Source organism: Aquila chrysaetos, chromosome 10 (assembly GCF_900496995.4).
Source record: "Aquila chrysaetos chrysaetos chromosome 10, bAquChr1.4, whole genome shotgun sequence".
Taxonomy (NCBI): Eukaryota; Metazoa; Chordata; class Aves; order Accipitriformes; family Accipitridae; genus Aquila; species Aquila chrysaetos.
Genome location: NC_044013.1, coordinates 38,678,496 through 38,704,301, shown reverse-complemented (window position 1 = coordinate 38,704,301; position 25,806 = coordinate 38,678,496). Strand labels below are relative to the sequence as shown.

Here is a 25,806-nt window from a genome sequence, read left to right as displayed (position 1 = left end):
TCACATTAAAATACTGAGAGACGCAGGCAGAGCAGTGCTAACCGAGTTACACACAGCCTGGACTGCTGGCAGGAGAAGCCAACAGCACCGCAATCAGGAATTTTTAATTATATCTGAAAAATAAAAAGAAGTGAGAAGAAAACAATGGGAGCACCAAGTTAACCAACTGTCCGGAGAAAGGGGGATCCAGGCAACGACCGCACGCGTTTTACTGTACTCGCAAATTCTGCTTTTAAATGTCAGCGCCGTCGGTGCACACAGGCACCCTTATAACGCGCAACAAAGAAAAGTGCTGACGCTCGGGAAAGGCTCGGGACAAGGCTGGGGAGAGCTCATCGCCACCGCCGTCCACCGACCTCCGCGCAGAGCCCGGTTGTGCCACAGGGCAAGGAGCCGGCCGCTCGGCAGAGGGGACGCTGCCTCCTCGGATGAGTGCAGGAGCTGGGGACCGTGATGGAGACCCGTTTGGGGGGGGGGGGGGGGAGGAAGAAGAAGAGGAGGAGGAGGAAGGGGCCACATTTAACCACAGCGGACGCAACCTTGGATTTCAAGGTCTTGCCCAAAAGACTCACCCCGACCGGCTGCAAAGGTCTCGGTCCGGCCACCTCGAAGGGCGGCACGGGGCTGGAGGACCCCTCCGAGTTATGATGCTGGGACCGTCAGGGACTTGCGCTGTGCTCCAGGGAAGCCCCTTTAACAACATCCCCCCGGCCTGAGAGCGGCCTTGCACATCCTGGGTGTTTGGAAACATTCAGGAGCATTACCCAGATATAAATAAAATGCAGGATCTGAGTGTAAATCAGAAGGATTTGTGCTTGGGTGCTCCAACATACTCGAGCCCCCTCAGCCGCTGAGCAGCTCTCCAAAAACTACAACCAGTGCCCGCTGACGGGGAACTGGAGAAGGGCTCGGGGCGGCCCTTTGAAGGCGACACATCGAATGCCCTTGGTCCTCACCGCAGGGCTGGGAGCAGGCTCCCACGGCCGGTCCCCGCCGATCGGGGAGAGGCACAAACACACGTGTGGGCGAGCCCGGCGCAGTATGGAGACACCACCGAGAGCAGCCACGTACTTTGGACATTTCACCTCCAGACGGCTCGGGAAGGTGAAATGGAAACCGAGCGGTTCTCCGGCCCTGTAGACTAATGCAATAAATATAAATTACACTAAATATTAATCACGGTTCGACAGCAGAGCCCTTGCTACCCAGGCCGTCTTAAACCAGCACGATACAGCCTTGGGGAAAAACCACCACCCCAAACAATCGAGCAAGAACAAAATTAACTCAAGTCAGCTGCAGAATTGGCGACATAAAAAGTGACATTCCCTAGCTGTCAGGACTGTGTTTGAACTGGGATTAAAGCTGATGCAATAACAACTTCCAGGCCGCTGGAAGTAGGACAGCGTGATGGGCGACAGCGCTAGCTGGCTGCGCCTTCAGTGCCACGAAACAGCCAGTCACTTGCAAAATAACGTTGTCCTCAATCCGCCCAGCGAAACGCCCCGGGACGCCTCGCCGCCCCGGCACGCTTCTGCTTTAGCGGCTCCAGGACTTCCCCGTGGGACATCGCAGGGTGTCACCCGAGCAGAGATGTCCCCGTGAGTCAGGTCGCACCTGGAAGAAGTGACTCTCCCGCAGTGTCCCAGCCCCAGATGTGGCTCCTGGGTCAGTGGCACATCACCAAGAGCCAGCTGCGGGGGACGGACCGGCCACCCTCCCTCCTCGCGTGCCCGAGGATGGGGCCTTGGCACGGGATGCCCTCGGAAGCGGGACAGGGATGACACGGGGCCTTGGGGTGACCTTAGTGGTGGGACGGGGACAGCGAAGGGCTGGGGGTGGCACTGGCCGTTCGATGGAGACGTGACGGCACGGCGTGCCCCTGGCTGCGTGACGGGGACAGCCCGGGGAGACCGTCAGATCCTCGGCCCTGCCACAGCACGGGGCGCACCGACCGCGCGCCGGGGACGGCACAGCGCCTCGGGACGGCCTTAACGGCGGCACGCCGCGGCACGGGGGGAACGTGGGGACGAAGCGGCACGGCGTGCCCTCGACCGTGCCACGGGGACGACACGGGACCTCCGCACTGGGACGCCCCTCGGCCACGCAGCGGCACAGGACGGCCCTTGACCGCGCCGTGGGCACGGCACAGGGGACCGGGGAGGGGGGGCCACCCTCGTCCCCGGCGTGGGATGCTCTGGGACGCAGGGCGGTGGATGACACCCCCCCACACCACCACCACCACCCCACGGCCGTGCCGCGGCCCGGGGCACCCTCCCCACCCCTCCCCACGGCACCCACCTGCCGAAGAAGCGTCCTCCGCGTCGGAGCTGCCGCCGCTGCCTCCCTCCGGGGAACTGCCCGCGGGTGGACCGGCGGGGCTCGGCGGCGGACTGGGGGCGGCGGGTAGGGACGGCGGTGGCGGAGGGGGGGGACCACGGGCCAGGGCAGCCTCCAGGTAGCCCACCTTAAAGCGTTCCTCGGCCAGCGCCCGCTGTAGGCGACGCAGGTGCCGGCGGCAACGCTCCAGCTCCCGTTCCATGGCCCGTACCGAACCCAGTTCCATACTGGGAGCCGGTTCTCCCGGGAACTCCGCTTGCCAATGCCTTGCGAAGTCCGCCCGGGCCGCCTCGCCCGCCGCCATCCCCCCCCCCCCCCTCCACCCCGGCCCGAAGTTTCTCCCCCCCCCCCCCCCCCCCTTCTTCTTCCTCGTCCTCCTCCTCCTCCTCCTCCTCCTCTTCCAGCCGCCGCCTTCCGCCCCCCGCCGCCGCCGCCGCGGGGCCTGACGTCGGTGCCCGCCCCCGGTCCGCCCCGCCTCGGTACGGCCCCGCCGGGGCGGAGAGCGGCACTTAAACCACCGCCCCCCACCACCACCACCGGCTCCGGTAAAAGAAACGGCCGGGTTACCTGTAGCCGGGTAGCTTCGGTTCTGCCGTTCCCCGGGGAAGACGGCCAAACGCTGTCCGGGCTTTGCTACGTGATGGATTTGGGGAGCCGGGGAGGGATGCGGGAAAGCGGGGCGGGGGGCGGGATGCTGTATTCCCGGCTGGTTTCGACCTTTGGTTCCTGGGGGATGTGGGCCGGGAGGATGCTGTGCAGGCGAGGAAGTGTGTGGTGCTGGCAGCGTTAGAGCAGTTAATAAAGCGAGAGCTAATGACACAAACAATCCCACGCGCCGCGAGAAATCCGTCCCCGAGCCAGGAACGAGAGCCTCGAAGGAGCGGGGTAGCTCCTGTGCCACCGAGCTGCCCTTCCCCAGCCACCATGTGCCCCGGCCTTGGCTATGGAGCTCTGTCCGTCTCCTGGCCATCCTCATCCTCTGGCCGGTGACACCCTGCCTGCCCTGTCGGGTCTCAGGACGGATGGGCCATTCCAGCCAGACGGAGGGGCAGGCAACAAACTCCTGCGGTGGGCGACGAAGGCCCGCGTAAGGCTTTTCGCCCACGCTGTGCCACGGCACGTACGCCCGCTGCGTTTAAGCTGCCCTGTCCCACGGGATGGGGCTTTCCAACCCCGCACCCTGGGCAGGGTCGGCGGTTCCCCCGTGCCATGCGAGGTGCTGGGGCACGGGACCTCGAGGAGTGCCAAGGCAGAGGCAGGAGTCTCCAGGAGCTGCCTTCCCTTCCCTCCTCCCATGTGCGGCACGCTGGCTGGCTGGGGATGACTCACAAGCCTGTTGTCCCTTGTGCCACACGGCCGAGCCCCAGCAGGAACAAAGCACCCTATTTATTTACCCACGGGGCCCAGGCAGTGTCGCAACAACCGCCTCCTCCTTCCCTAATCCGTCACGACCTGAGAGCGGGGGGCTGCGCAGGGGTGGGCGCCTCCCTGCACGCCGGTCCCCGGCTCTCGTGCCTCGGCACCACGGTCTCCCGTCGGCACAGCCGGGTCTCCCGGTGCAGCCTTCCCGCGTCGGCCGCCCCCTCATCACCCCATCAGGGTTTCGTCTCTGGTGAGGGCAGCGCTCCCAGGTGGTCCCGACAGCTCTCACCTGGAAGCAGCAGCAGTTTGGGGGTGCTGGATGAAAGTGGGTGACGGGCAGCCTGTCCGGGGCTCTTTGCGGGAGCTCCAGCCCCCACCCGGCTGTAGCGTTAGGGGCAAAGACACCCAAAACACGCCTTTGGGCTGCGGGACCCATGAGACCTGAGACGATGCTGCCCACGACAAGCAGGTGCCCAGCGCTCAGCAGTGCCCCGAGCCCAGTGTGATACATGCTGGAGAAGTGGGGAATCCCCGGGGGTCAAACCCCTTTGTGGAGGCTGGGGAGGAGGGGGGAGTGCCATGAGTGGCCTGATTTATGCATGGCGACGGATAATTACAGCTCTTTCATCATCTGTCAGGCAGACGGGCCCAGCAGAGCCTTACAACACATTTCTGGCTCCCTGTCTCAGCCCATAAATCTCTCCAGCGCACGGCGATAAATCAGCCGGGGCAGAGGGAGCAGGGCCTGGGTGGGCGTTCCTCCTGGCCTCCCACCCTGTAATGGGCACCTAGGTAGGAAGCATCCAGGACGAGGTGGGGATGGCCCAGCGGGATGCACTAATTACAGGCGGCAGGTGGCATCCGATGACCCGTGATTTACGGTCTGGCCTTGCCCGCTTCCGAGAGCTGAGGCTGGATGGCTGCAGGGCCAGGGCCGCCCAGAGCCGAGATGCTGGGAACCCCCAGCAGTGCTCCCCAGTGAGCTCCCTGGGGGTCGTGGGCAGGATGGGGACGGCCTCGGGGCTGCTGCCTGCCCTCTGCCCGAGCATCGCCCCAGCCGGGACTGGCTTTGTGCCCAGCTCAGCCACCTCCGGATCTGCTCCGTACTGCACGTCCTGACCTCCCACACCAGCAAAAACTTCCCCGCAGCAGGGATCTATCCTGCTTAGCTGCGTTCTGGACAGGCACGTCTCTAAGTGGGTCCGGCATGCATGTCCTGCCGGCATTCAAGCATCCCGAAGAGCCCCTCGCTCCCGAGCTGAGCTCACCGGGTAAGTCAGTGGCCGGCGGAGCATCCGCTCCTAGGCAGAGCGAGACTGGGCGGCCAGAAGGCTGCTGGGGAGAACAAGAGGACCATAGTGAGTGAGCACAGGTGAGTGCTCAAAAATATTTGCAAGCTTCACCTCCCTTTGAAGTCCTTCTGCCTGGTCCTCCCCTCTCCCTGAGGCCCCGGCTCCTGATTTATTGGGTTCCTGGAGCAGAGGCACCTAAATTAGCTCCAACTTCAAAGAGCCAAGAGAGGAGAAGGGCAATAGACAAATAGCCCCCCGCTAATTGTGGCTATTGATCAAACACGAGCCGGGACAATCAGATAGGAAGGGATGGATCGAGGTGGGGGCACGTTCTCCCAGGGCTCTGCTTTTGCACCGGTCACCCCAACAATTTGTCAGACCCACTCCTGGGCCATTTTTCAACACGTTACCCCTCACACAGGAAGGCATTTAGCGACCGCTTGCTAATGAAACGATGGATAAACACACGTGGCGGTCCCACGCTGCTCAGAGGACGGGGACCCGGCCCTCCCCGTGGCCTCCGGACCTGCCGCACCTGGCAAGTCCTCTGTCCCACCAGCCTGGGGATGCAGGGAACAAGGAGCTGCTTTCAGCTTCTTCTTCCCCAGAGTAAGTGCCGGGCAGGCCCGGCAGCGCCAGCCCAGACAGCTCTTCCCCCCCGGGCTCCCCGCTGCTGGGAAGGGACAGGAAGGCTCTGGAGGCAGGTAACACTTTAGCTCTTTTATCACCTGCCCCAATCCCCCCTGCCACATTCCTGCTTCCTGCTCCGCAGGGCAGAGGCGTGCCAAGCCCCACACATTCCTCCACCGGCTCCCGGGGGCTGCTCCTGCCCAGGCACCCACCTACCTCCGTGCCCACGGATGCTCCCGGCTCGCCGGGTTGCAGCTGCGTGGGGCAGCCCTAAGGCGCAATCTCAAAGGCAGCTCAGCGCCCCAGCCCCGTACCTGGGGCAGGAGTCATTTTGTCTTCTCCTGCACCCAGGTGCAAGACTCACTGCTCTCCTCATCGCTCCGTGCCTCAGTTTCCCCTAGCTGGGAAATAACAGAAATGCTGGAGCACCAGTGAGCGTGGGGGAGCAGAGCCCAAGCCCCGTGCCAGGGTGGTGATGCCCCACGGCACCGTATAAAACCCAGGGATGACCTGGCCCAGGCTGAGCCGCCAGCCTGCCCAGCAGAGGAGAGGGCAGAGCAGCACGGGGAACTCCTGCAGCGACCAAACTCTTAGCAGAGACTAAAGCAACCGCTGCAACGTGTGTTTGGTAGAGGTCCTTCCCCCCGCCTCGGGGGCTGTGAGCATCCCATCGCAAGCTCTGGGCACCCCAACACCAGCACCCCACGCTCCTCCAGCTTGGCACCGTGCTCAGGAGCATCCCCGCGGGCAGAGGGCAGGCAGGGCTCACCCTCTGCCTCTCCGCAAGGCAAGCACACCTGCAGGCAGGTAAGGAGGGTCGAGAGGGAGCCACGTGACGAGCCCCGCCGTGGGGTTTTTAGAGGCGGCTGCGTGTCCCTGGAGGAGTGTCTCCCACACCTCGCAGGAGGCAGGACCGCAGCAGCACCTCTCCCGCTCCCCCCTCACCGCGGCCATGTCCAGAGCAGCCACGGGGAAAGGCACGGCGCCAGAACCCGACAGCTCGGAAGAGGAGCTGGAAGCGGGGGCCGCACCCCAGGCATGCTACGGGCAAGGTCTGTGGGTCCCCCAGGGAAGGGAAGCAGCTGCCTGCCTGGGGGACGCCGAAGGGATGAAGGTGAGGAAGAGGAGCAGGCCGGTGCGCTCTAAGGCCAGGAGGATGGCTGCCAACGTCAGAGAGCGCAAGAGGATCCTGGACTACAACCAAGCCTTCAACGCCCTACGGCTGGCCCTCAAACACGACCTCGGAGGCAAAAGGCTTTCTAAAATCGCTACCCTCCGGCGAGCCATCAACAGGATCACGGCTCTGTCCCTGTCCCTGCACAGCACCGGGCGCTGCTGGCCCTGCGCCCACTCCGAGTGCCGCAGCCGAGCCGGGGTCCCTGCGCCGGAGCCGGGGGTGAAGGCCAGCCACCCCCAGTTCCCCTGGGATCCCAGTTCCGCAGGTGCCACCAGCTCGCAGCGCTGCCCTCCGTCCCCTCTCTACGCCAGGTTTTCCCCTGAAAGGCAGCTCCATCACTACGAGAGCCCGAAGGAGGATCGCTCCATGCCCAACCATGCCTATTGCTCCAGCGGGATCTACCACCCCGGGCTCCGAGGCGCCTGCCAGCAGAGATACACGGGCACCCTGCAAGACCCCCTGACCGGGACGGTCCCCTGGCAACTGGGCTATTGCCAGAGCTGGGGCCACCAGCAGTGCCTCCCCATCCACTGACCCGCAGGGCTGGGGTGGCGAGACGGCGCCGGGAAGGTAACGCATCCGTGGGACAAACGGGGTGGTGGGGGGGGGGAGCGGGAAGGGACCCTTGCGCGCGAGAGAGGAGCGCTGCAGGATGCGGAGCTCAGCTGCGATGCCGGCGAGAGCCGTGAGCCCCCCGACACGTCGTACGGGACCCCAGCGCTGCCCGGCTGCGGGTCTCCGCTTTGCGGGAAAACTGGGGAAGGCGGAAAGTCCTCTGGAAGTGCCAGCTCTGTGTTTCTTGTTGCGAGGTCTCGCTGTCGCCGATTGTCACTGTTATTTATTCTCTCTTGCTTGCTCTGTGAGAAAACACGACTGACAAAGCCAACACCAGGGCGCTGGCTGTTAATATGTGTGGGGTGGACAGATGGGCCGTGGGGATGACGCTAAAGCCCCTGGCTGGCTGGTCGCTCTGGCTCCCGTCGGTGAAGGAAGGGAGCAGAAGCAGGGAAAGGTTAGTGCCCGGGGACTTTTGATGCTAAGCTCATTGGTGCAGACGTTTGTGCCCAGCAGATTTGCGAGGCCAGGCTGGGAGGGGAGACAGATGTCGGCTTTCATAAAACCCACTCGTCCGTTTGCGGTTTCCTCCTGATCGTGGCAAAGTGGCTCTGGTGGGACAGGCCGAGAGCGCGTGCCTGGCCGGTCCCAGCGGCGGGGAGGAAAGGGGAAATTTTACTAAAAAGGCCCCTTTGGCCCCTTCCCTCTGGCTTAGAGAGCTCGGACCGGCTGGGAGGGCTCCCTTCTGCCCGAGGCTCAGCAAACTGGAATTGCTGCAGGAATTAGGCAGGGTTTTACAGCCACGCGCACACCACAACCGGCAGATTTTTGGATAGGGCAAATTACACGGCGTGATTCCCGCAGTGCTGAGCCCCTGCAGAGCTCCTCCAGCCCCGCTGCTCCCACCCCAGTGCTCCCAGCCGAGCCCCAGCGCTGGCTGCCCACGCACCAAGGGCAGTCCGAGCTCTTTCCCTGCCCGGGGTTGGGGGGGGGGCACATGCTGGAACAACCATCTCAACCCTCCATTCTGGTGCGCCAGTCTCCCTCCTCAGGGTCTCCTCCAGTCCTTTAATCCCCGGGTGGGACAAGGGAGCTGGGCAATGAGCAGAGGAAAGCTAGCAGCAGCCAGGAGAGAGAGCTCTTTGCTCAGCAAAGGAGCCTCTTTAAAGTGCTGACAGTGTGAGGCATCTCTGCTTTAATCTCCAACAGATGTTCCCCTTACCAGGAGGAGGCCTGCAGCGATGTCCACTGAAGGAATCCTGCTTCTCCCGACAGCATCCCTGCTCTGGGGGGGGGCTTTCCCTGCTCTGGCTCTCCCCGGAGCAGCGCATACCCCTGCTCTGCCCCGTCAGCATCCATCACACCGGGAGTGAGAGCTCAGCAATACCGGCATTCAAAGAAGGTTTAAGTGAAACCCAGCCCTAAGCCAGACATGAACCAAATTTCAAATTTGCCCCCCACCCAAATTTGCATCTGCAGGTTTTACCCCCCCAGCTTTGGTGGTCAGGCAAAGTGAGATAGATGGAAGCAGATGGCCAGAGAAGCAGGAGGGGGGGCATAACCCTGCGAGACCCCCCCGAAGCAGGGTCACCTCACTGCTCTCAGGTTCACATTTACAAAATGCGGGTCCTAATTCTGTCCGGAGGCTGCAGGACGGGATAAGTCCCGGCGGGAGGGGGGAAGTTGGGGGGGGCAGCAGCCTGGCAGGCTCTGGGCAGGGCTGGGCAGCAGGTCCCAGCTGGCAGCAGGCTCTTTGGGCACCTCTCGGAGAGGGAGAAGGGGCTGGGTGTGCCCCGTAAATGGCGCTCACTGCCAGGGAAATCCTTGACAAATTTGGAACTGAAGCATAACACAGAATGGGTGGAAAACTTCCATCTTATCCAGGCTCTGTGGGTTTTTTAGCCCTTCCTCCTGTCCCTCACAGCACCCCCCACTCCCAAGGGTGCTGCTGTTTGCTTTACAGGACATAACCCACCCCTGCACCAGCACCCTTTCTCCTTTGCGGGTCCTACGTAGGGCCACCATACCTGCCGCTAATCCGGTGTCCCCGTCCCCAGCTGCCACGTCTCCAGGGACGCCCACGCAGAGCGAGAGCAGGGTGAGCTCGGCCCAGCGTGCCCAGTGCCTCCTCTTACCCTGTTACCGGAGGGAGGATGCTTTCCCAGAGCGCCTGGAACCCGGGGTACTACCGAGCACCCCCACACTGCCCAGACACCCTCACACCTCCGGGCAGCAGGCAGCCCCTGCACTGGGCAGCTCAACCACCTCTCCCCCGCAGCGATAAGGGGTTTGTGGGTCCGGTCTGTGTCGCATGTGTCCCCCCACTTGCCTGGGGAAAAGCTTTCGGCCAGGAGGGACCCAGGGACAGCAGGACTTGTGTGCACCGGTACCCAGCACAGAGCTGCTCCCGGGACCGGAGGCGGCCACCGAGGGGAGCCCGTGGGAGAACGGGGGGGACGACCGGAGGGGCGAGACAGAGCCTCGGGTTTGGGCGACGGGGGGACACCCCGGTTTTCCCAACCTCTCCCACCCCGTCAGCATCCCCCCGTGGCGGGGGGGACACACACACACACACGGCAGCGGTACCGCCTTGCACCGGGTCGGGCGGAGACCGAGCGCGGGTCGGGGGAGGGAGAAAACGGGGGACACCCCGGGGGCGGTCCGAGGCCCCGATCCTACCCCGGGGGGGGGGGGGGGGGGGGGGGGCCGAGCCGGGCTGGCCCCTCCTCCGGTACGGCCTCCCGCGGGGCGGCGGGCCCCGAGCTCAGAGCGGCGGCGGCGGGGCTCGTTCGGAGCCCGCTCCGCCGGGCCATGGCGAACAGCGGCTCCGCGCCCGGGGGCTCGGGCTCGGCTTCGGGTTCGGGTTCGGGTACGGTTCTGCCCACCCGCTTCCAGGAGACCGAGAAGCTGCTGGCGGCGACCGAAGGCCGGGAGGAGAAGGGCCTCCGAGGCTCCAAATCCTTTACGGCCGCTTTAGCGGGCGAGGCGGAGCGCAACGGGCACGGGCTCGCCTACAAGTCGGTGTCGGTCGGGCACCTGGAAGCGGCCCCGCTCTCGCCGTCCCGGCTCAGCCTGGGTAGAGCCTCCTCCACCGCCACCAGCACGGCGGCACCGGAGCAGGGCCGCCCGCGGGACTACCTGGTGCTCGCCATCTTCTCCTGCTTCTGCCCCGTCTGGCCCATCAACGTCGTAGCCCTCGTCTTTTCCATCATGGTGAGTACGGGGACCCGCCGTTCAGCCTGGAATCCCCCCCCAAAACCGGCTCCCACCGACCCCGCCGCCGCCCCCGACGGCCGGGCGGCGGCCGCCCCGGCGCTGTCCGCGGTGCTGCACCGGCGGCGACCGGGAACGGCGGGGAGCGGGGCGGGGGGAAGCCCGTGCAGCTCCCGCAACTCAACCGGGAGAGCCCCGGGGAATTGGGCTGGGCTGTGCCCGTTCCCACCGGACTCTTCGATCGGGCTCCGGGGAAGGGAGGTGGGTGGAGGCGGGATGGGACCGGGATAGCTCCCGGGGAGGTGGTGGGATGGAGATGGATTTTTGGGGAGGGGGGTAGGATGAGGGAGGACCCAGGGCAGGGCTTCGGGAAGCCCGGGGGCTCCGGTAAAGTCGGTCCCTGCCGGCAGGCAGCGGTCCGGAGCGACTCGCCGGGCTTCCCCGGGAAGGAGCTGGGAGGCGAAGCAAGGACAAGGGATCTCCCTCCGCATCTCCCAGCAGCCCAGCCCAGTCCTGCAGCACTGGGGAGACCCTGCCTGCGGGGCTGGTTCCTGTCCTCCGACGCTTCAAAGGGACAGGCTGCACCTGCAGCTCTTTTAGTTGCCCCGAAGAAGCAATTTTCTCCATTAAACATCCCCCACACCTCAGCAAATACACCAACATCAGAGCAGGGGAGAATAAAGCCAGCCGGCCTTCCACCCGTCTCGAGCATGGGTGGCTCAGCCAGCACAGCCCTGCAAGTACGGCCACCCCCTTACCCGTCAGGACGCCCCACGGCTGTACAGCCCCCGGGCACCTTTTATACCCTTGATTTGCAGCGGAGGCAAATTTTTTCTTTGGAAGTCAGCTCGGGGAAAGCAATTAGCTGCTTACCACACAGAAATACACTGAGGGGCACCTGCAGCCAGCACTTCCCCTAAAACCACCAAGAACTCGAAGAAAGACACCAGCAGTTGCCACAGAAAGCCCTCTAGAGAGACCAGTTTCCATTTTGAAGCGGAATCATCACTTCTGCCAGTGCCAGCTGTCATCTGCGTGGTACAGCTGTGTGGCAGAGCCTGCTCAGGCAGCATACGGGGAAGCCAGCCAGCCTTGTTTGGCTTTGCACTGCAACGAGAGGGGAAGCAGCTGGGTATTGCATATCCATGGTAATAAACAAGGTCTCTCACGGGGATTTTCCAACCACATCAGCCTTCATGCAAAATAGATTCTCACACTCTCCCTTGCAGGCGTTAGAGCCTCTGACACGGTGGGGATGTACCTTGGGCCGCATAAGCCCCATGGAGTAGAAGACTAAACAGTGAAAAAAGAGCAGGAGTCAGTTCATACTGCTAGACAGCGAGGTACCAGTGCTTATTTACTGTGTTAAACCCGAAGGGAGGCAGGACCAACGAGGCAATAAGACTATTTGGCTGCCCTCTGCTTCCAAGGCCCTTGACAGCACTGACCAGAGCCCACCCAGAGCTGGGGAAGGAGATGCCCGACCCCAGCCCTCTGCGGCCACCGAAGCAGAAGGCGCACTCCGATGAGCTTGTTCTCCAGGACAAGGTTTCTAGCTCACACGGCACGTTAATAGCCAGCGCGCATCCTCTGGCCCCTTCGCAGTCGCCCCTGTACTCCCTGTCCCATGGGACACTTAATTTGCTACTGCCCTTTCTCGTCCTGGCCATGCCTATACCATCACCACCACCACCCCCCTCTCCGGCTTTGCCAGCCAGGGACCCCCGCACGGCGGAGCGGAGCAGAACAAGGAGTGATCCTTCCTCCGTGCTGACCCTGGGGAGCCAGGAAACATCTGCCTGGGTCCTCCTGCCAGCAGGAGCAGCTCTCAGGGCATCAGCTGATGTTTCACCTGCTTACACCAGGCAGGAATTTAGTTGCCAGTGACCCCCGAGGTTCCCACAGGCTTAGGTCTCCCCACAGAATAAAACCCAGGAGTGCCTGATCACACACAAATCTGAGCAGGAACCAGGTTTTCACGATTCCCGGTGCCTGGGGGGGCAGGGGGGACCTTTCCACAATGTGCTGATGTTCCTTTAGCTCTGCAATTGTATTTTTCTTTCCTAAGTCAATGCTTTTTGCACATGAAAGCTTTTTTCTGGGTAATAAGCAGCAACCAGAGAGGAAAGCAAATGAATGCTTTTGGGTTTAGTGTCTCATAAATCATTTTTCAAAAGCTGCTCTCAGATCCCAGCAGGGCCTGTGGCCAGAGGTGGAGAAAAAAAAATCTGCTCTAGCCCCCAGCCTGTTCCTGATAACACTGGTCTTGTGGAAACGAGTTACCTGGAGGCTCCTCCACTGACCCTTGGATGCATTTTCTTGACCAAGCGAGGACCTGGCTGCACTAAGGGGTTTGGGTCTTTCCCCGAGCCAGGGAGCGGGGCTGATGGACACAAAGGCAGCACAGCCGCACGGGACCCATCTCAGAGGAGTGCAGGGCAGGGCCGGGTACCACACGCACGCACCGTATTGCTGTTATCAAACCCCTTCCCCTTCCTACCGAAGTGCAGCCACATTGGGGGAAGAAGCAGAGAGGTCAGTTACCCGTGTACAAAACTCCAGACAAATGAAATGAAGTGAAAAAGAAAGGTAAATCCAGCCAGAAGCAGCATATAGTAATGCCAAGGGCAATTCTGCACAGCACTTGGTGTCCAAAATAAGTACTGTCATTCCTGAAAGATGTGGGAGAAGTCAAGCTATCCTTACTCATTTCAAATGGCACAGTCATCTATCCGAGTCTGATGTTGACTTATACCTCTCTCTGAATGTTTTCTTCAACAAAATGCAAGTGTCGAGGATTAATGATTTATTCTGAGTAACTGGTGGAAGGCAGCAGAGTGCATCCAAAGCCAGTTCATAAACTGGGAAAGATTGCGGGGAAGAGGAGGTGACAGTTTGTCTTCTCCGTCCCTGGGACTAGTGCAGAAAAGTAATTGCCTTCATTTGCAACAAGACAACTTAGGTGATCTATTAGGGGACAAAAAAACCCCTTCTGAACAGTAACTCGAACAGATAACAGTTTGAAAACAGGTAAGATTAATAACTCTTTTGAATCACGCAGACTTACCTGGCCTCGTGGGTGCTGCGGTACAGCCTGCCCTTCCAGCCCCACTTCTAGGGTCCTTCAGATTTTCTAATACTCCGCTGTAATACGGAGCCCCTTGGCACACACACAGTGACTCACTCCCCCGTAGCCCTCAAGCCTTTCTGAGATACTCTGCCTCGGCGAGTCTCGATTAATAAACAAGATGTTAATGTTTTTATGTGGAAAGCAAAACACAGGATTAGTGATACTAGAGAGCTATAATCAAACCGTTCCACACCAATGAATAATATATGTACGGTAACAAATGCTTGCTAAACACCCCATGCCAATGCTGATGTATTTTTCATAATTGTTCAGGATAATGAGCAGTAAACACTTCCAGAAGATGTAGTGATAAATATATCAAATTTGTTAGCCTATATATTTTCCATAGAAGACAGCTAAAATGGTGTATTTCACTGCAATCTAACCCCCACCCTGCAAAAATACTACACTTGTTACAAAAATCGGAGCCTAAAAAAAAAAAATCCCAAATGTTGGAAGCCGTCAGTGAGCAGGGCAGGGATCCTGTCAGTCCCTGGGCTGCTGCGTCCTCCCCATCTCTCGCCACCAGCCCATGAGGCTTCATTTTGTCACCTCCTGTTCTGTAATGAAAATAGGCTCTTGGCTGCATCCCATCACTTTTAGATACGGTCTGTCAAATGTGCTGTCGAGACCAGAAGAAACAAGGTCTTGAGCTCTCTTGGCGTCAGCGCTGGGGACGTCGTTATACAGGGTGGCACGTGAGCGGAGCAGGACGTTTGCAGGGATGCAGTGGAAGCAACCGTCTGTTTGAGGCTCCGCTGTGTTATTTACGTGGTGATACAAATGAAAATGAGTACGTGGAAACCTTTAAAGCTGCATTTTTACCTACCCGAGCACTATGGAGGAGCAGCCAGCGCGCAGCCCGGGCTGGGGCTGGGGGCCTTTTGGTCATGGTGCTGCCAAGAGGGTAGTGGTATTAAAGAAGGCTGAATGGGAAAGGGAGTAGTAACATCAAGTATTTGTTTGTTTGGATTCTCAGTGATGTTTCATGGCTAGTCCTGGAGCTGTGCTAGGCCTCCTGACTCTTACTTTTCTTTTTTTTTTTAAAACATTTGATAGGGGACCCTTTCCAGCACAGTTATTTCTGAGATACACATTTTTTGAAAGGAAAGCGGGATTGTTTTAATACAGGTCCACCTTTAACTCTTTTTAACTAAATTTTTGTTTTCCTTTTAACTTGGAGTTTCCCCAGTTTTAGCAGCCACGCTCCAAAGGAAGGAGCCGGCACATGGTACGGGGCTGGGGGGAGCTGCCGGCCCCACGACCTGCCCCACATCTCCCTCTTCTCCTGAGACCTGGCTCGGCTGAGGCAGCATGGCTGGAGATGGACGGGGCAGGGGAAGAAGCCTTTAACCCCTGTAAAAAATGTTAACTATTTAAAAGCATCTCTAAAGAAAGAGTAACTGCTTCAAGTTACAAAACCCCATCCCCAGTGAAGTCGAGGGGAATTTTGCCCGACTCCTCCATGGGATCAAGGTGCCGGGCTCCCTCGTCCCCCCAGCCTGCCTTGCTTCCCTTTCCCCCCACTCCAAGCCTTCCCAACCAGGTAAAACCATTACTGCTGGACTTTAAAATTCCTTATCCAATTTCCCTCCCTCCAAAACCCCTTCCCGATGGGTTTCACGGGAGGCAGAAGGGCGCCGCGTGAATTTGGGAAAGCTTTTCGGTCCGGAGAGCCGCGCTACTCGCAGACCGTCTGCCTCTTCCCGAGCAGGGAGCTCCCGTTTTGCTGATGGAGGGGCTCCAGCCTCTCCGCCGCACGCGCAGCGAATGCTGACGCACGGTGAGTAATTTCACCGTAATAACCTCGCCGTGGTACTGCGCGGCTGCCCATCTGCTAAGTGCTAGGTCCTCCTTCAGCCAAGTGCAGGAAGCCCAGCACGCTCGCTCCGGCAGGCTGGGGAGCACTTTGGGCTCTTGTCTCAGCAGTAATGCTTCTCCCTCACCAGGAATTCTTACCTGCAGTATTTTTCACTCGGGAACCCAATGATTGCCGATTACAAGAGCAAGAAGCAAGACTGGTCCTTATTTAATTGCTTACTCTGAAGGTTTACGATGCATCTGCGTATTATACTTTTTCTGATGAGGTGTGCTTGGTCTTCAGGTTGCTGTGTGTGCTTGGCACAGGTGGAGGCTTCTCTCGGCCAGCGGGTCAGCAGCGCTGCCGAGCATAGGGCTGTAAGAGAGCTGGCACTGAAGCGCAGAGGAGTCAGGCTACAGCATCGCCCTCGCTGCCCCGTCAGACACCGGGCAACGTCTTGGTGAGCCCACGCTCATCCCATCTTATGTCTTTTGGGTGTGAGCCCAAATCCTGCTCAACCCACCCAGCCCCTTGCAGCTGTGGTCCCAGCAGCACTGCTGGGCAGACCCCGGGGAAGCTTCACTAACCCCCCCGGAGGTGCCCCCAGGGCCTGGGTCTCTGCCGAGCCCATGGGTGGCCAGCCCTGACCGAGCAGTGAAAAGCAAAGTTTCCGAGGGAACCGCCAAGTTGTGTTCTCCGTCCACCCTGGGTTGCCACTTGTTCACAAGGACAAGGACCGCTGCAATTTCAGACATTGGAATAGGCTGCCCAGGGAAGTGGTTGAGTCACCATCCCTGGAGGTATTCAAAAAGCATGTAGATGGGGTACTCCATAACACGGTTTAGTGGGCATGGATGATGGTTGGACTCGATGATCTTGAAGGTCTTTTCCAACCTAAATGATTCTATGAATCTATGAATTTATCCCACCGAGAGCCTCCCATTAAGATGCCAGTGTCCACCAACATCAATGCCAGGCAAGTCCTGTTCTAGCTCCAACTCTTGGGGATCTCTCTTCATCTCTTAATGAGTCCACATCCTCAGCCCTGGCACAGCCAGGGAGCCCTTTCTTTTAGTTACAGAGCAGAGGAAAGCTTTGGCTGAGCTGCTCAAAGAACTCAAAAGAGGAAAACACAGTGAAACTGTCCCACGCTGGGGCTATTTTTTAGTCACTCCAATAACACACAGACTTGAGCCAGTCCAGCTCCTACCCAAGGCAAGCAGAACAGCATCCCAGGTGGGCTTCTCCGGGCACGTCAGTTTAGCAGGACCACAGGCTGTCAAAGCCGTGGGCTCACAGAGGTGATACACGTGGAATCCTGCGAGAGCCCAGGATGGCGGATCCAGCTCCCCAGCTGATGCAGCAGCTCTCGTTTTGGGGTCTACAGCCAGAGAGTCACCCCAGAGCTGCAGCCGTTCTCAAGAGCCTCTTTCTGTCTTTCCCCCCAGTCAAGGAACAGCGGGCAGCAAGGGGACATGGATGGAGCCCGGCGACTCGGCCGCATGGCCAGGCTGCTCAGCATCGTCTCCATTATCCTGGGGACCATCATCATCGTGCTCTACGTTTCACTCAGCGTCAGAGGTAACATCTCCTTCTCTTTTCCCCAGCCCAGCTACAGCAGGAACCTCGCAGGGCTCCTGTCTCCAGCCCAGTTTATAGGACAGACCTGCCCACCACCCACCACCACCCTAGAGCAGGCGGTGCTCCATTCCCACCCCACCTGCAGTGGGAGGGCACTAAGCGCCTGCACGGTCCAGGCTGGTTTGACCATCGCCAGCTGCACGCACACAGGCAAAACACTTTGGAGAAGGGACTCCTTGCAGTAGCAACGCACACTGTTCAAATGACCAGAATGGAAAGTCCTCCCTGTGCTCTCCCATAGTGCACCCAGTTAATCTGGGTGCAACCTAAGGTCTAACCCTGGCAAAGGCTGTGGTGGGTTTGGAAGAGTGTAGTGGGGTAAAACCAAAGGGGTCTGAGGACACAGATCAACCCGCCCAGAAGCGCAACCCCAAAATGTCCGGGGAACCTCCCAAACACAAACTCACCTGCCAAAACCAGCATGACCAGCATGCAGCTCAGGCAAACGGGAACCTCAGAAACAGACAAAGCCCAAACCAAGAGCATAAGGGAAACATCTGTAACTACTGGAAGCTGCCCTAAGACTCTCTTTATTTTACAGTTTCCTAGAAGACAGACATTTTAGCATGCAAACACCTCGAAGAGGAGGAAGACAACTTTCCTTTTGGGGTTTTTACTTTCAGCCTTGCAACAAAAAATTGTCACAGTGTAGGTGGGCAGCCCTGGACAGCCTGCTCTGGAGCGCCGTCTGAAGGAACGCATGCTTCTACTTCACCGCCTCTTGGAAATGAGTTTGTACAAGTGATGGGATAAAAAAACATCGCAAGAAGGAATGGGAAAGGACATCGGACGCCGAGTGGAGAGGAGAAGGGGGAAATCTACTACCTCATTCCCCTCCAGCAAAACTCACGGAGTGGGGAGACAACTAAAGTACAAGAGGAGGAGAGAGTTTCAAGAGCGAAGCTTATTTTAAAAGAAAAATTTAAGGCGAGAACAGGACATTTTGAAGAGTCCTAAGAATTTTGGCACAAGTCACTGAATTTTTGGGGGGTTGTTGGTTTTTAAATCGTCAAATTCTCTGTCTCTACAAAAAAAACCAAAGCTCAAACTGCCATCAGGAGCTGAGAGCTGTTCCACGGAGGAGGAGGGAGAGCAGAGCTGCAGCAGGACCACGGCTCTGCTCCAAACAAAACGCAGCCGCAAAAGCTGGAGGATGTGGTGGGTGCTTTTGTATTTTTGATGACAAAAAAAAAAAAAAAGAAAAAAAAAAGAGAGACAATGACCATTTGCATGCCTTTGGGAATGTTCTCCATGTCTGTTCCTACAAGCTATTTTATCACTTAGGGCAGATCTCAGAGCTGGCAGAGCGGGATGTTGCTGCAGGAGAACGCCGGGCTCCTCCTCACCCCAATCCCATGGTGGGGTTTTTACGGAAGGAAAAAATAATGCTTTCTATTCGAACGCACACATTTCTCTCTCTGTGCACCCAAAGTGAGATTAATACTAGTGGAGGTGAGAAAAGAGCCTGGTTGATCTGTAGCAGCAGTACCAAGGCACGGAAAGCCCGTTCTACCCACTTGCACATTTATGTCACATCATGTCCGTCACACAAAAGCTTCAGGATGATCCAGCCCCCGCCACTGTCAGTGCTCATCTCCCCGACCCTTTTGAGCTTCAGCTTAGGGTCTTCCAGGAGATTTTCAGAGGCACAGAGGAGTTTAAGATCCCTGCTCCTGTCCCTGCACCCTTCACACGCTCTTCTGCATCTCTGAAAATCTCCAGCATCCCCAGAGCTGACGGGCTTCAGTTCCACAAGTTCCACACCTATTATTTTTTAATGTTTTATATTTAACATAACGAGAAAATAGACTTTGCTCCTCCCAATCTGCCTATAGGTACCCCACGCCCCACCACGTCTTCCATACCGTGCGGCTCCTCGGCTGTTTCCCGCGGGATCCGATCCCACCACGCTCCCTCCAGCCCCAGCCCCTATTCCTCCCCCTCTCCCTGTCCTTGCCGCGGGTTGTTACTGGGGTTGGTCTTCTCTCCGGCCACCCAGACTATGCAAAGTTTCATCGCCTGTTATTTTATTCAGGCTTTGTAGATGGCTTCTGGCCATATCCATTGGCTCCGTATTAGCTGAGCCTCTCTCTTTTATCAAAACTTTGCGGGCACAAGTACATGGCCAAGAGCTGCACTCCCCGGCCCTTCTGTTGTCTCCAGCTGACAGCCTGGGACCTAGAAATATGGACTGCACGGACAAATAAGGTGTTTCAGGGCAATTCTGCTCCCTACCACCAATCTCCTGAAAAAAAAAAACCAACCAAACTTAGACCAAATCTAATGCTTCTGAGGGCTTGTCTACATGGAGAATCTACTGCCCACCATAAGAAACTTCACAACATGGTAACTGCTTGGCACTAACTTCTTCTCTGGAGTATGTGAGTGGGCACGCGTGCGCACGTGGGGTTAGCACAGGGGAGCGGTCCACTGTAAATCCACGCTGTAGTTACTCTGCAGTAACTAATGTGCAAAGCCACGAGCATCGCTGTGAAAATTCTCTTGTCACCTGTTCGATTGCTCCTCTTGAAAGTGTTTTCTTTTGCTAGGTGTTATCTGAATCCAGGGGCTAAGAAAGCCAAATCCCCTAGACACACTGTTAACACTTTTCTCTACATTAAAAGGGATTCCAGAGACTCACAGCAACAGCACATCACTACAGCACTTTCTTAGGCTCCATCCCCATCCGCCCCTTTGCCAGCGCTTTATTACAACCTATTGGCTTCTAAAATGGACAAAAGTTGCAACGTTTCTTTTGCACTTCATTTTTTGTGAGCTTCAGCAAACAGGGGCCCCTGAGCACTGCTGGGTGCGAGCTCCCACCCGCAGCCGCTGCCAGGGTGCCCCTTGGCACCAGATCTCTTCTTCCCAAGCTCTTCAGAACTCCCCCCCGGAGATTCAAACTCTCATCTTATGATTGATGAAATCCCATCAAATCCCCCAAACATCTCCTTCTTTAACGCTTAGAACCCGAAAGCTGCTTGCTGGGAAACACACATTATTTTTTTCTGAGCTGCGTAAGGGCAGTGCTGCCTGTCCGTGCGTCTTCTGCCCTTTGTTCTTTGAGCTGCTGAAATTCAGCTTATGGTAAGAGCTGAGCAAGCTCCTCCTTGGGCAGGAAGAGGCGACATTCAGGGAAAACTGCTGCAATGAGTTATAGCACTTGAGAGCGCCAAGTATTTATTAAGTAAGAATTCAAATGCTCTTTTATCATTATATAAAGCCTTTCATCTAAAGTGCTTTACCACATTTAAAGGATTAAACCTTGCCACCCCCCACGAGGTGGGTTAGCATTACGCTGCTCTAATTGCACGGATGGCAAAGTTGCTCAGTCATATGCACTGTACAACTCCAAAAAGAAACCCATTTTTTCTTTCTTCTCCTTAGTAGAACCTTGTATGAATACAGATTTCCTTTGAATCTGATTTTTCCAAAGAGATCTAGGCAAACACACACTACACTTCAAAATGGACTGGGATACCTGCAGTCGTAGGAACGAGGGGCCTTTGCGAGGCAGCTGCAATGGTCCTTGCCAGGAGAAGTCCCAGGCCGGTGAAGCAGAGCAGGAGAGGTACCAGAATTCATCTGAATGCAGGAGAAGGCAGAAGCTTTCCCAAAAACCCCCACGGTGATGATTTGTTGCGTGCACCCAAATGTAGTTTGTGCCTCCTGTCTTAGCCTGTATCATCAGGCTGCTGAGGCAACTCCTTCTCGTCTCACTATTAAGTATAATAAAAAAAGAAAAACTAAGATACTTAAATTCCTTTCATTTTAAAATCTTCTTTCTGATTAGATACAATTGCACTGCACTCTTGAATACAGCTTTTTTTCCTTATCCCGCATTTAAATCCAGGGGAAAGCCTCTACAGTTACTCCTAGCAAAATATTTTCTCTCCTTGTAACCTGGCTCTCCAGTGCTAGAGAAATAAACTCCCCAGGGTTATCTGGGAAGTCTCATCTCCCTGCTCTCCCCCAGCTTCCCTGTACATTTTGCAGCCTGATATTTTGCAAAGGTTTTACCACTAGATCCTTGCTCTCCACATCACGCAGAGTTTTATCCCAGCTCAGCTGCCTATTTGGCTCTTTTGGGTGCATTAGTGTATATTCACGAAGGCAGAAGTTGCTGGGTCCCCAAGCCTTGACACACAGCTCACCTGCGATCGTGTTATGAGGAGGTAAATCATGGCAGAACTTCATCCTGAGGCCCCCAGCAGGCTCGGTTCCTACTTTGGTCCACATCTGAGGAACAACAGCATCCCTCATAATTTTTCGCCGATTTAGTGTTCACCTAAGCGCAAGCATCTTTTTTTCCACATCCAGGCACGACCGCTCCTCTCCTTACCTTCGTTTTTAGCACACAGGAGGACAATCACAAAAACTATGTCAGGAAAAGACTTTCCCTCTCCATCCTCCCAAAGGAGCCCTATTACTTATGTCACATCTCTCTGCCACCTGCTGCAGCCTCCTCTAAGCACATACGTCAGAATCGAGTTTTCTGTGTTTGCAGTTATAACAGTCACAAAATCCTCAGGATTTGGCCGATTTCTACCCCCTAGTGAAGCAGGCAATAGGGGAGAGGCGAGAGATCCAAGCGATGCGGTGGCAATCCAGGCTTACCTGACAGCGAAGTTGAGCTGGTAGGAGGATAGCTCGCTGAAGAGATGGAGAAGGTGGGAAACGTCTCTAAATGTAAGTTGAAGTAGGAGTTACGATCGACAAGTGTGAGGTCCTGGTGGGATATAAATACACGGTTTGCACTGCTCGGGAAGAGTCTCTGAGCAGAGCGGATGGCTGATGGCACCTCTCTGCCATCGGTGTCCCCGGGCTCCTCTCCCCAGGGTTTGGCGCAGAGCCGGGCTCTGCGGGGCGGCACGGAAGAGCCCTTGCTGGGTACAGCGATGCTAGATCGAAGGCTTAGGCTGAGCAAGCAATTTGCTGCTGCCGAGCAGACAAGCTAGCTTGGGTTCGTACCAGCTTCTCGTAGGATGCGACGACTGATGGTCGGAAAAGGTCTAGCGCGGGTCAACTGGTCACAGCAACACGCTGGCTGGTGCCCGCCTGGGAGCCTGCAGAGGAGACCAAAGGGATGTGAGCACAAAGGGAGGAAAGAAAAGATTTGATTTCAAAGCTTGCTCTCTTAATGATGTGTTTGTTTTTTCCGGGCGGTATTTCACTCCCTTCCAATTTACCCCTCTCTCCCCATCTTTGTGAGTTTAACGTGCTTTCCCCTCAGCATTTCTGCCCCTAGAGCAACGCACGAGTCTCGCAGGCTCTTCCCTCCCATCCTCTGCCTTTCCTTTAATGCGGGACAGGTCTTGGCAATGAGATGTCATCGCTGGGCTTCGCTGAAAGGGGTTATCGAGGGGTAGGGAACCCGCTCCTCCAAGGCTCTGACCCAGGCTGGCTGCGGACTCAAACATGTACCGCTGCAGTAGCTGACCTTCCAAATACAGATTTCTCCATGTAGACAAGGGGAGCAGATCCTGCCTTTTATATAAAATTAAAACTCTGTTTGCATTCGGTCTGAGTCCAGGGAGAGGCTGTAGAAACGCACCCACTGGGCTGGTCCCATGACTTTATTTATTCTCTTTTTCCTGATACCCCCAACCTTGCCCTATCACTTTATTATCACAGAACCACAGCCAAGGTTGCACAGTCAAGCTGAAATAATTTCAGGTTTAAGGTTGATTTTCTTTCAGCGTACATCCTTTAATTTTGACAAAGACGGTTAGGTTCGGACTGAAAACTCCCATGCTTGGGCACAAGCCAAGGGGGTGGTGGGGGAAAGCAGCCTTTTCAAAGTGGGAATATTTGTAAAGCATTTGCTAACACCAGTAGGTAGCGAAATTCAAACCTATAAATACCCATCCAGGATAAGAAACATCAGAAAGGGAACGTGTGCAGGATTCACCAAGGCAACCCTGATACCACTTCGGAGCAGGTGCCCTTGTTAGATGGTGCCCAGGACACAATCCTTTGCGTGGAAGTGCAGGGTCTATCCTCCCCGCTGCCGCAACCACTGTCCATGCACCGGCTCCTCCTGTTTTGAAGCCAAACTGGAAGAGCCGTGTTTCACACGCAGCATGAACACATCAGGAATTGCAGCTGGGCGCTTCTCTTTGCTGATAAATGTTTCTTTTTCTGCAGGATGATATGATATATCTTATATACTTTCTTTGTATTTCTTGGCATGAGAAAAAATTAAAATGTAACATGCATGGTCAAAGCTGAACTTGTTTCTTCTGTCTAAATGAGAAAAAAAAAATATCCAAACTACTCGTTTAACTATTGCTTCACACTCCAAGAGCAAGTAGATCAGCTGGTATTTTGGGTGCAGTGGGCTGCAAATAAATACATGTCAGCAAAAGGCAGAGGAAAACAGCACAAGTCAGAGCAGAGAAGGGTCCAGAGAGATCAGCCTCGTGCTGCAGAGACAAGCGGCACCGAGCTCCTCGGGAAGCACGGCTATTGCAGGAGATCTCCCCCCGGCCATGCCACAGGGCACGCCGGCCCAGGGAAGCAGGAGAAATCCTCCTTGCTTGCGAGGCACAAGGATGGGATGGGGAGCAGCCACTGGGAACTGCTTCTCGTTGCTGGCCCTGCCTCTGCAGTTCGGTATTATGGGGCACAACCAAGTACGAGAGAACAAATTCCAAATCTGCTCGAAAACCAGAATTATTGTTCAAAACCATAGATTTCAAGAATGAATAGCAATATTTGGTCTCCACTCAAAATCCTAAACGCAGGCTGCTCCCAGGAAACAACTCCTTTTTAAAGTTTGTTAAGCCAAGTCTTGAAAATTCAGCCATTACCAAAAACATTGGCTTTAGTCTTTTCCCAGGAGGAGTTTTTCCAACCAGTCACACTGGAAGGCTGTTGACTGCGTATAACACGCACCTGGGGTCACCACCAGTTTATTTCTGTGTAACGGCACACCAGTCAATCAAGGCTGTACTGAAGATTAGTTGCACGACAACTTCATTCAGCTGCATCCTAACACCCTCCTCTGGCTGCGCATCTCTGGCGTCCTCCGGGAATGAATGGCAACGCAGCTTCCAACCCAACCCAGCTCGGAGAGAAGACTTGCCAAGTCCGAGATGAATTAGTTGTCTTACAGAGCTCTCTCCTCTGTAGCAATACGCTCGAGCTGTCCAGACTTCAGCTCAGGGTAGGACTTACTAGAGGTAAGAAAGTCCCGCAGCCGCCCGAGGACAACTCCTTCCCTCTCCCAGTAAAGCAGCACACACACGGGAGGCAGGTGCCACCGCCACCAGCAGCTGGGATCAAAAATTGAGGCTTTATGGCCCCAGAGCAGGTATCAGACACAACCCTTCCACTTTCATCCGTGTCTACGACGGAAAAAAAAAAATAGATGTAAATTCTCTGCAATGTTGGCAGCCCGCAGCGTGATTCAGCAACAAATGGACTTAATGGTCCTGCCTGGAGCGCGTCCTGCCGATGAGATTCCCTCCAAGGCAGAGGCAGGTCACTCCCCACCGAAAATCGCCAGAGGCATTAAGGAACGCTGAGCCCCCAGCACTGCCTACCTGTCATTTTCATAGGCAATATTATGATACATACGTCTTTTCCTTTCTTAAAGATGCAAGCTGTAGGATTTTTTCTTCTGGACAGGGAAAAAAAATAAATAGGAACCACCCCCCCCGCCAGGTACAGAAAGCCAGAGAGGATGCAGATTTAACATTCATGAACTCATGAAAAACAGACCTGTTATCCTCATGTGTATCTCAGAAAATGATCAAAGGAACAGTAATTAGTTCTTCTAGATCTGCCGCTGCCCACAACACAAAGCCCAGCCCCCGTAAGCCGGAGCTTGTCTCCATACTGGATCTGTCCCTACGGTTTCCTATTTCCTATGGTTCAGGCAGCACCACACTGGTACATCAGTGCCCAAACACCTCCCAGGGAGACAAAGCTGCTCTGCAGCCTCGAACACACCAGGCAACAAGCTCAGCTTTCTTATTTATCCCACAGCCCTTCTCTTACACTACACTTCCCACCCCCTACCCGGCTCTGTAGCTTGCTGGGGCATTTTTAACAAATCAAGCACATTTCTTCAGTGTGTCCATTCCCCATTGCTTTGAAAACTGCAAGTCCAACCAGATCTGCTGGTTCTTACTCCTAAATACCCATCCCTTGTAACGCTACTTAAATTGGTGTTCTTGATATTTAGTTTCACGTGCCAGGGCTAGGTTATCAGCTGCTAAAACCTCTATCTTTAAGAGCCTCCGGCCATGAATACTCACAGCCACGCAGGTCCCAACTCACACTGTGCTACAACTACTCCCATTTTGCACTAAGGCTGGACTTTGGAGGAAGCCCGTGTTATCTAGCAGCAGCGTTCCCTTGCTGCCTCTGCTCACCCAGAAGTGCAAGAGGTATTAGTGTCTGCACAAGGGTCCTTGGCAACACGAGTGGGATTACGGGGGAGGTCCGAAGAGCCACCTCTATTTGTCCTGATGGAGAAGCAAAACGTAGATGTTTAGGAAATTCAGCGTAACTTACTTCTCGCTATTCAGCAAAGCAAAGGGACTTGTGGTTGTGGTTGGTGGTACCCATGCATAACAAAAGACTGGGACAGAGTGGCCCTGGTGGGGAGAGCTTTCGAGGAACAGATGCAATTTGCACCTTAGCACACGATGTCTGAGGT

At 56.3% G+C, this 25,806-nt stretch overlaps 3 protein-coding genes across 4 annotated transcripts in view; 2 read left to right on the top strand and 1 right to left on the bottom strand.

Moving 5' to 3' along the window:
- Nucleotides 1-2,653, bottom strand: part of ABR (ABR activator of RhoGEF and GTPase) — a 41,909-nt gene extending 39,256 nt beyond the window's left edge. The window contains exon 1 of the mRNA XM_030028107.2: nucleotides 2,299-2,653. Within this exon, the coding sequence (XP_029883967.2) occupies nucleotides 2,299-2,641 (343 nt within the window). The 5' untranslated portion in view covers nucleotides 2,642-2,653. The remainder of the gene's footprint in view (nucleotides 1-2,298) is intronic.
- A 3,920-nt stretch (nucleotides 2,654-6,573) lies between these two features.
- On the top strand, nucleotides 6,574-7,544 carry BHLHA9 (basic helix-loop-helix family member a9). The gene is made up of 2 exons (XM_030029219.1): nucleotides 6,574-7,002; nucleotides 7,081-7,544. Exons 1-2 carry the CDS (start codon nucleotides 6,574-6,576, stop codon nucleotides 7,330-7,332), a joined length of 681 nt encoding a protein of 226 aa, XP_029885079.1. The 3' UTR covers nucleotides 7,333-7,544.
- A 2,535-nt stretch (nucleotides 7,545-10,079) lies between these two features.
- Nucleotides 10,080-23,364, top strand: TRARG1 (trafficking regulator of GLUT4 (SLC2A4) 1). Of its 2 annotated transcripts, none has more exons than XM_030028900.2 (3): nucleotides 10,080-10,566; nucleotides 16,946-17,078; nucleotides 17,762-23,364. In XM_030028900.2, exons 1-3 carry the CDS (start codon nucleotides 10,165-10,167, stop codon nucleotides 17,788-17,790), a joined length of 564 nt encoding a protein of 187 aa, XP_029884760.1. In that variant the 5' UTR covers nucleotides 10,080-10,164; the 3' UTR covers nucleotides 17,791-23,364. The 2 variants fall into 2 exon arrangements, with proteins under 2 accessions (XP_029884760.1, XP_029884761.1); XM_030028901.2 differs by having other exon boundaries at nucleotides 10,082-10,566; nucleotides 17,680-23,364.
- Nucleotides 23,365-25,806: the final 2,442 nt, after the last annotated feature.

Coding starts and splice junctions, on each gene's coding strand:
- TRARG1 (XM_030028900.2), top strand. CDS start 10,165: ATGGCGAACAGCGGCTCCGCGCCCGGGGGCTCGGGCTCGGCTTCGGGT. Junction 10,567..16,945: donor CCCTCGTCTTTTCCATCATG/GTGAGTACGGGG, acceptor CTTTCCCCCCAG/TCAAGGAACAGCGGGCAGCA. Junction 17,079..17,761: donor CGTTTCACTCAGCGTCAGAG/GTAACATCTCCT, acceptor TTTTACTTTCAG/CCTTGCAACAAAAAATTGTC.
- BHLHA9 (XM_030029219.1), top strand. CDS start 6,574: ATGTCCAGAGCAGCCACGGGGAAAGGCACGGCGCCAGAACCCGACAGC. Junction 7,003..7,080: donor GCAGCCGAGCCGGGGTCCCT/GCGCCGGAGCCG, acceptor ACCAGCTCGCAG/CGCTGCCCTCCGTCCCCTCT.